This window comes from Protobothrops mucrosquamatus, unplaced genomic scaffold (assembly GCF_001527695.2).
Source record: "Protobothrops mucrosquamatus isolate PMUCROS unplaced genomic scaffold, P.Mucros_1.0 scaffold116, whole genome shotgun sequence".
In the NCBI taxonomy this organism is placed as follows: Eukaryota; Metazoa; Chordata; class Lepidosauria; order Squamata; family Viperidae; genus Protobothrops; species Protobothrops mucrosquamatus.
This window is the reverse complement of record NW_015386488.1, coordinates 744,306-754,282: the sequence shown is the minus strand read 5'-3', so window position 1 is coordinate 754,282 and position 9,977 is coordinate 744,306. Positions and strand designations below refer to the sequence as shown.

Genomic DNA, 9,977 nt, shown 5'->3' with positions numbered 1-9,977 from the left:
CCCAGTCAGAGTCAAGACCTTCTCGGATCCGAGCGACTTTGTCATACAGATATTGAGCAAAATCCTCGGCCCTCCCCCCCAGGGGATCCTCCCCCCCCTCAACTGGAGGAGGGAGCGAGTCACCCTGAAGAGGGTGGCCGGGCGATTATCTGATGACGCAATGAGGGTGGAGTAGTAATTAAACCTCGCCACCCTCATCACCACTAGGTAGGATCTAACCTGTATCCTTGCCTGTGTTCGATCGAATTCGGTTCGGCTCACCCTCCAACTGCTCTCTAGGCGTCTTTTCTGGCGCTTCATCTCTCTCAGCTCCTCGGTAAACCAGGGAGCCAATTGAGATCTGCGCCGGGTCTGAGGCCGCAAAGGCACAACTCGGTCCAATGCTGCGGCAGAACATCAGATTCAGCCAGAGTTTCATTCCGTACAGCATTAACCTTGCGAACTCTCAAGTTTCCTCCTTCCGTTAAATATTCAAGATGGACAATATTTAATATTTATTTGCTACGTATATGTAGGGATGTGGGTCTATACATATGTTGTTCATAGTATGTTTAGGTGTGTGTCATGTATGTGTTTCACTTTGAGAGCGGGCAACTAAATTTCATTTTTGATGTCTGCCATTGTGCCCACAGTATAAAAATGACAATAAAGGTTATCTTATCTTATAAGCATAAAATATAAACATAAAAATGTAATAAAACAGTTCTACTGTATAACCACCAGTGGTTGCAAACTCACTGCCCTCTTAATGTTTTCTGGAATACTTTGGTTTTTAAGCAGCTTCCAGAATGCTGAAATACTGTTTATGGACCCAACCCCTTAATCTCTGCAATAGAAAACCACTAATCTCTCTTGAGAAGACTGCACCATTCCATTTGGAGAAGGCAGGCCTGAAAATTGACTCACTATGCTAATGTTTGAAGATGATAGTCCACAATATCAAAAGCCACTGGGAGATAACAAACCCTGAAACAGATCCCAGAACAGATTTTATTAACCTTTTTATGATATCACATAGAGCCTAAAGATTTTTATAAGCTTCCTGTTTGGTGTCCAGTGCAATTCAGAGTGCTGATATTTATTTATTTTTCTTTATCTTATTACATTTATCTCTCTCTTTTTCCATTATGGGATTCAAGAGAGTGCATATAGAGATCTCAAGGCTGCTTCCTGACTTGGCCTGATGAGACAAAACTGGAGTATCTTAAAAAACAAAGGAAGTCTTGTTTTGTGTAGTTTAAAAATGCCTATCAAGTTCAGCATCCTGATTCTCATAATTGGAAACTGATATCTGTGGGAAGCTCCAAAGCAGGTCATACAGGCTAAGCCTTTCCACTACTTTCCTTGATTAACACTGCCAGCTTTTTTCTCCAGGAAGTCTTGTCTAATCCCTTTCCAAGCCATCCAAGTTGATTGCTATCATAACAGCTATGACCGTGAATTGCATTACTTGCCAGAGCTGTTCAGCACGATCACATGGCTTCTGACAGTGTTAAGGGGTTGACATATAAGCCTCTAAATGAGGAATGGAAAACTGTTTGGATATTGTGAAATGACAACTTTTGGATGGCCCTGGAAATATGGGCTATAATGAGGAAGGCTGGGAGTTGTAGAAACATTCGGAACACTTGTTCTGAGTGATACTGTATAAACTCTGATCGTCTGGAGAAGTTCATTTGTCCATATGAACATGTCAATTTATTGAGTTATAACCCAGGTAGGCCAAAAGAATCCTCAAAAGAGCTTCCACATGGAATACTTTTATGTGGTAACCAGGAAGAGAAACTTGGCAATGATTCTGAAATCTGAATCTTGATGCAATCATGCACACAGTTGCATCAATATGATTTTACTGCGGTGTTTTGTTGGTGTACTCAATTAAGGACTCTTGATAGGCCACCAGTAAAGATGAAATGGAGACCAGAAAACAATTTATGAGTAAGGAGCGAAAGATAAACAGAAAGACTTAGGAGCAAGCCATAAACTGAGACTGATGATTAAGCTCAAACTCAGGAAGACCATGTTCTCAAGTGAAACCCATCTGGGTGGAAAAGCTATGTATACATCTTCCTTTCCAGGATGATCCAATAAATTCTTGATTGAAAAATGGTAGATTCTAGCTGTGGAGGTATCACATGGGACAAGTGAACACAGATCCAGCAACTGCCAACAGATGTTTATGTGGAAATGTGGTCAGGGGACAAAAATTCCAACCAATAGAAGGATTTGAAAGCAATTGACACATGATCCAGAATTAATTTTAGAAATTCTTCTAATTAAACTGGAAGAAAGGCAGAACAGTAAAGGAACTCAAGACAGGAAATCCTCTCAACCCTGCCAAACATTTCTTTTTATTCTTCTCTTTTTATGTTCAAAACCCTTTTCTTTCTTTATAGTTAACTTAAGTGCTTTAAGAGATCAAATGTGTTCTTTTTCTCTTCAGTTGTGTGTCCTTTATCATTTTGCTTTAACTAAAATGATCTCAGTCTTGTTGTGTTTAATTACGACTATATTTGCTCTCTAGGTGCTCACAGTACTACATTTTATTAGTCACATAAGGAGTGATTGTATACAGTAAGAATCCTGCATTGAGAGTATTCTATGTACCAGTTCCATGGTATGTAGGGTACACTACAATGTGAGCTGCATATTTTGGGCTTGGAAGAGAGGCTAGGAACTGGGAGACTATGAATTCTAGTCCCGCCTAGGTCATGAAGCCAGCTGGGTGACCTTGGGCCAGTCACCCTTTCTCAGCCCCAGGAAGAAGGCAATGGAAACCACTTTTGCAATCTTGTCAAGAAAACTTTCAGGACATGTCCAGGCAGTTGCACAGGCATATGAAAATTAATAAGCTGAACAGCAAACAGATAAACCAAGCGGAATTTAGGATGAATTCAGATTTATAAGCAAAGCAAGGCAAATAAAATTAAAAGCAATAAAAAACCCTTCATTTAAAAAAAAACAAAAAACAAAATCATAACTCATATCAATAAAACAAGGTTTTGCACACAACCTATTGCATATAGTTGTTTTTAAGGTATTTCTTTACATAAATGCACTTTTCCCTGAAGTTTTTTAAAATATGAATTTCTGCAGAGCATTGTTTTAAAAATGTAAATCTCTCCAATATTTGATCTTCTTTTGAAATTGCTCTTTTTGGTTTTTTTTTCAAAAGCATAATTTATTTTCAATAGAAATACTCTTTTTGGAAGGGAGCACATTTTTAGCTGAAGAAGGTTGGATGTTTGCAGAGTTTATTCAGTGCTGGCATCTGGGCTATGCTGGTGCATCTTTCAGTGGATTTCAGAAATTTGATCACAAAGAAGTCCATATTGGATTTAATTTACTTGCCTAATTGATGCTGCATCAAGTATGATGCCTTTTCAGTGCAACCAGTGGAAACTTTATCACTCTTAAACATTTTAGGATCAAACTGTACTGGATGATTATCATCCAGTTTCCAAATTTGCTTTTTATTCCAGTTTGAAATCATCACATTGTTCTTGCTGACAGTTCACAATAAATGTTTATGGAGATTCTCAGTCATCCAGGTTGTCCCAAAGATGCTTTTTCAAGAGGCAACTGGACTTCCTCGTTTTTTCTTTGAAGACATTTCGCTACTCTCCAGGAAGCTTCTTCAGCTCTGTAACTGAGCTGAAGAAGCTTCTTGGACGAGAAGTGAAACGTCTTTAAAGAAAAAGAAGAAAGTCCAGTTGCCTCTTGAAAAAGCCCCTTTGGGACATTCACAAGAAAATTTTGCTCCCGTGAGAGTGGGAGTTTGAATAGCAAATAAGCCTCTTTGAAATGGTTTAAATGGGAATTGTGTGTACATATTTTTTTAAATAAACCAAGCGAGAGGAGAGAAACAACAAAAGGTTTTTTTTAAAAAAAAACAAGCATATCACATTATACTACCCGTATCTTAGTTGACTTTTATATTTCTTTTTCTTAATTTTTAAATTTAGTTTGCTTGCTCTTTTGTTTTCCTTGTTGTTGCCATGACTTTAAGATTTGAGTGTTTTATTAGATTTGAGTGTGCATGTATGCATCCTCAAGGAGCATAGTATGAAATACCTACATGAATAAACCTATTGTTTTTAAATAGGTCTCACAAAGATGAGAAACTATATGCTTGAATCACATTCATAGCACATTCAGGGAAGTAGTTTCTGCAAGGCAGTCTTCGAATGTGGAAATTAAATCCAGCACGACACAAGTTCTCCTTTTAACAACAAAAGTTACAATAGAGATGGCAATTTTACTGAAATGTATCCCCGCTTAGAGTTCTGCCACAGTTTAGACTCTACATGGACAACTAAAATGCTTTAAGAAGAACAACAGCAGAAAAACAACTCTCATAAAAGTGACAGATTTTTATCATTAGAGGAGCAGAGAAGGAAAAAGGCAAAATGATTAGATCAATTGGAATGAGTACATTTCTAGAGATGTAGAACCCTTGGAGATGAAAAGCAATGTCTGCATTTTGCTTAGGTCTTGCTTTTTCTTCATCTAAAGCTGTCTTTTTTTGTGTGTGTGATGATGATGATGGGGGAAAAAATCCATAAATCTAACAAGGCAGAAACACCTGGAGAGGCACAAGGGAAGGGAGCTTGTCATTGCTTTAAAACCTGAATTTTGCAGCACCATCAGCTTTTGCTCTCTGTTCCTACAGTGCTTGAAATTGCTGTTCAGTGTGCATTTGCTTCACCTACTTATGAATAGGTTGATAAGTTTATTTTAGAGATATGTAAAATATCTCGTATATCTATGAAGGCTGCTGCAGATTCAAAACTGGACAGTATAATATAGTTCAGGTCTATTTCCTATGCATAGAATCAACAGGAACAGTTCAGATGACCCAGTACTTGAAATTGCTTCCAAAGCCATTACTTGGAGTCTTTTGAGTTACAGGTATGGTGCTCTGCTATGCCATTTTTCTTTCTCCAGTCATATGAAAAGTTATTTTTGTACAACATTTGGTGAAAGAGATGCACAAATGATTGAAGATGTTCCAAAATTATTGGATAGCAATGTTGAAGGGGAGTTTATCTTATCTTGGGTCCCTTAGCTTTGCTGTGGCCCAAGTTCATTAAACATAATGTGGTTTAACAACCAAAGAGTTGATCTTAGTTTATTTAATGTGAGGAAGTTTTCTTATTGGACTCTTCTTATGTTTAGGGAATTGATCTTTACATACAATGGTTTGTTCACCTAATATTCATAACTAAATTGTTTACTCTTCTCCAGGTGAATTATGAACCTAGCAGATGCATCCACGTAATATGCTAAGCTTTTCAAAATTAGGGAATTTAAGTCTTCAAAAAAATTTTTCTCATGTTTTACAGGTATTGTTTGAAATAAGAATAAAATTTTGGTAGTATGTTCATTTTCACTGTAGCAATTCTTCCTAGTATTGACAATTGCAAGTTTTTCCATTTTTCCAGATCCATTTTTATTTGATTCAATAGTTTTGTGTAATTATCTTCTTTTATCGTTGAACATCTTACTGTTAAATGTATTCCCAGATATTTGACCTTTTTAACTATCTGCAATGCTGTTTTTTCTGACATTTGTTTTTTTGTTTATTTGTAAGGTTTTTAACTATTACTTTGGTTTTTTCCTCTGTTTATTTTCAGTCATGCCATTTCTCCATATTGTTCTATCTTTCCCAATAGTTTAGGAATCATCTCCAAGGGTTCTTCTAAAATAAATACCAAATCATCAGCAAATGCTTGTAGTTTATATGTTTTGCCTTTTATTTCTAGCCCTTTAATTTCTATATCTTGTCTAATATTTCTATTTAAAACTTCCAGAGTAAAAACAAATAACAGTGGAGATAATGGGCATCCTTGCCTTGTACCTTTTCTTATCTCAAAGTTCTCAGTAAAGTCTCCATTCACAATCACTTTCGCTGTTTGTTTATTGTATATTGTTTTTATCATGTTTGTAAAATTCTGTCCAAAGTCCATTATTTGTAATTGCTGAATCATAAATTGCCAGGGAACATTATCAAATGCCTTTTGGGCATCTAGAAATATTAGTGCCAGTTGTTTCCCTGGATGTAATTCATAGTATTCTAATACGTCCATTATCACTCTTAAATTATGTTTAATCACTGCAGTTGATCATAAATGAATCTGGCTTTCTCCTTCAACTTTCCTTGTCAGAAGCCAGCTGGGAAGATTGCAGATAGCTTTGAACGGTGCTAAACTAATGGTTGTAAGTTGAAAACTATCTTATAGAGCTGAGCATTGAGATAGAATGCAGTTTTTCCCACAAGCATGTTTCCCCCCCAAACCAATTACTGATTTTGTTGTTTTTCATTCTGTCTCCAACCCTCTCTGCAGAACCTACGAGGGTTCCTTTGATGATGGGTAACACATGTTGCTTCTATATATTGTAAAGGTGTCTTTGCCATTGAATTGTCTGTTGAGAGGACAATTCATCCATCAAGCTCTGAATTTCCATAGGACCATCCTTTGAGGAAAGATCTCATTATAAGGATGGGTGCAACCAATGGCAACAAAGGATGAGGCGCCCTTTCTTACTTTGGAGCATTTATATTTCTCTGGCATTCCCCCTTCCCTCCTTACATACAATGTGCCAAGAAAAGAATATATTGCTTTTGCTGGAAGCCTAAATTGCTTGTTTGCTGTAAAGAGCTTTAAAATTAATTTGAGAGCTGGATAAACATAAACTTTCGAGTCATAGGATGTTCACCTCTGTTTTATAACAGGATGCTTTTTAAAACCAGAGGGAATTTTTTTGCTTCTTAAGGAGCTTCCTGCGTGCAGGATGTTCTGCTCTGGTGTCAGAGTTCCACCTCTGTTCTTCAGCAGTGGTCTTGCCATACTGTATAAGATTAATGACTGTTTTTCTGTCATTGTCAGGCTACCTGGTTTCTGTTGTTTTATTTATTATGATTGGGGATCAGATTATACAGGGAAATCATTTATTTAAAAAAAGAATAAGATTAAAACATTCAAAAAGAAGAGGAATATTATGCGTAAATAAACATGGGCATGGAATTGGTTTTAATAGGTTCTCACCAGTGGTGGGATTCAGCTAGTTTGCACCAGTTCGGCAGAACCGGTAGCTAATTTTTTGTTGCCCAGGCCCAGAACGGACTTCTGGAAGCAGCATCCACACAGAGAACCAGTTGTTCACATATTTGAATCCCACCACTGGTTTTCACACAATGCAATTGTGATACATAACAATTCTGGGATTTTCCTTGTCTTCTCAGGATATTGGTACAATAGCATGACTCACGTAAAGCTGTTTTCTACCAGGTCCATTAGTTCAGAGGTCCCCAAACTTTTGGGCACCAGGGACTGGTTCCATGGAGAGGTTTTTCCATGGACTGGAGGGTGCGTGGTTTTGTGTGTTGCCTGCATCCCACAGATGGGGCTTTGCTTGTTTGTGCGGACCGGTTGCTGGCATGCTGTAGCCTGGTACTGGTCCATGGACCGGGGGTTGGGGACCCCTGCATTAGATAATGGGGAGTTATCAGGTCAGTGTTGGAGATTCTATAGCAGGAATAACAAATTAATTGTTCTAACCATCAGGAAATTTCTCCTTCATTCTAGAAGAAATTTCCTGACAGTTAGAACGGTCGGTCACATGATCTCAGGACACTGCAACCATCATAAATTATGAGCTAGTTGCCAAGCATCTGAATTTGGATCACATGACCGTGAGGATAATGCAGCGTTTGTAAGTGTGAAAAACAGTCATAAGTTACTTTTTTCAGTGCCATTGTAACTTCAAATGGTCCCTAAATGAATTGTTGTAAGTTGAGGACTACCAGTAAACAGACTCACACCATTCCCTCATATTTATTATATTTTCCTCCAGCTGATTCTAAATCTAAAGTTCTGCTACACCAGAGGTTGTAACATCTTTTCATTCAATATTCTTCTCCACCAGAAGTCGACAAAGTATTGCCCTTTCCCAGTGTCCTGACAGATACTGATTCTGCTGTTTTTCATTCTCTCTCCATCTCTTTCTGCAGAACCCATGAGGGCCCCCAAAGGCCTTGCCTTTGCAGAGATCCAATCCAGGCAGCTGATCCTTCAATGGGAGCCTCTGGGTTACAACCTGACACGCTGTCACACATATACTGTCACACTCTGCTATCGCTATGCTGTAGGCACTGGCCATAACCAGACCTTTCGTGAATGTGTGAAGATGGAGCATGGTATCAACTGTTACACCATCAAGAATCTTCTGCCTTATAAAAATGTCCATGTTAAGCTTATCCTGTTTAATCCTGAAGGCCGGAAAGAAGGCAAAGAGATGATATTTCAGACTGATGAAGATGGTGAGTTTTGTTATTTCAGTCAGCATCTAATATTTATACCTTTCTAGGTAGCTGTGAAGAACATCTTCTGAGCATCCTCATCAAATTATTTGGGCAGTTGGTGGAGTAAAATGAAATGTGTGTATGTGTGTGCACGTGTGTGTATGTATGTATATTTATATATAAATGTTACTTACACAAGCAAAATATTTGCACATTTATTCAGTGAGGAAAGAGAAAGAACTGGAATGAGTGATTTTATATGATAACTGTGTAGGTATGAATCTGACTGCTCATTTGAAGAAAACAAAGGATCTTTTAACCTGTCATTGAACAGAAAGATTTGGGAGGCCTGAGGTTCCATCACAGTACATTCAACTATAATAGTAATGCTAAATTAGAGAGATGGTAAAACAGGTGCAACAAGGTCTGCTCCATTCTGGGAGCAAACTCTACCTGCTAAATGAATGTGTAAGACTTTTTGTCTAACTTGTTTCTGTTTGGAAGATATCTAAAGTTGCAAGTTTCTTCATTAACAGGAAGAAAGAATATGAATAGTGGAGAATTTTTTTTTCTTCCCTCATGTATGTCCTTTGCCTTACCACTTTAGACCTCTTTGACAATCTGCTTTTTTTTTAATGGAAAAATGATGGTTTCTGTTAAGTCCTCGTCTTAGCGGCGAAAGAATGGCACACATACTGTCAGCAACAAGTTCTTTATTCTCCTCCGGATTACTCCGTCACAACTCAGAGACTCGCAGGCCTCTCTCTTTCTTTTTAATAGCCAGAATCCCCGGGTAAAAAGGATACAAGAAAATGGCGCGCTTTGCGCCTCGCGCAGGCTGGCGCCGCTTTGTCTGGTCCCGGGCAGCTTTGCAACAGCCCGTTACCATGACAACGTCCCGAGCCTGCTACTGCAGGCTCAGGACACAACACCCCTTCACCCCCGGATGACACTGCCCCAAACATACATACATATATATATACATGTATATAACTGCGACCTTCTAGAGGGAATGTGGTACTTCATTCATCCATAGGTGTATGGACTGTGGAGCTATTGCCTGATAGCACCTTTAATGGTACCGTGCTATCGTTTTTGGAATAACGGGCCGACACCCACATTACTTGTAGGTTGACAACAACCTTACAAACTCCTCCAAATACTGTGGAGGTCATTTGCTTCTTTGCGACCTCCTCGGGCCCTGGGAACACCCTGGGCTTCCCTGTGCACTTGATGTAGTGGGGCTTCCCCCTCTTTGTTGCCCTGGTGGTCCTGGTGACCTGGCTCCTGTCGCCTGGTCTGCTCGCTTGCCCACCGGGCTATACAGACCAGGGCTTTGCTCCCTCGCATTCCTGTGTGATCTGCCTACTTCTAGGCTACCTGAACCCTCAGAACCCCACCCCTCGTCTGGTGGGTCTGCAGTGTTTTTCAAGTCCCCAGTGGACCAATCTTGGGAACACAGTTCCTCACTTGAGATAGGCAAGAAAATAGTAAGTGAGCACCTGTCCAGCCTAGATGAGTTCAAATCGCCAGGACCAGATGGATTACACCCCAAGGTTCTCAAGGAACTAGCAAATGTGATCTCTGAACCACTGAACTATATTTTTCAAAGATCCTGGAGCACAGGGGAACTACCAGAGGACTGGAAAAGAGCTGATGTAGTTCCCATCCT

General features: G+C 39.1%; 1 protein-coding gene across 1 annotated transcript in view; it reads left to right on the top strand.

Moving 5' to 3' along the window:
* PTPRU (protein tyrosine phosphatase receptor type U) overlaps positions 1–9,977 on the top strand; it is a 335,303-nt gene that overhangs the window by 92,190 nt on the left and 233,136 nt on the right. Inside the window, exon 10 of the mRNA XM_029283530.1 lies at positions 8,015–8,323. Within this exon, the coding sequence (XP_029139363.1) occupies positions 8,015–8,323 (309 nt within the window). The remainder of the gene's footprint in view (positions 1–8,014; positions 8,324–9,977) is intronic.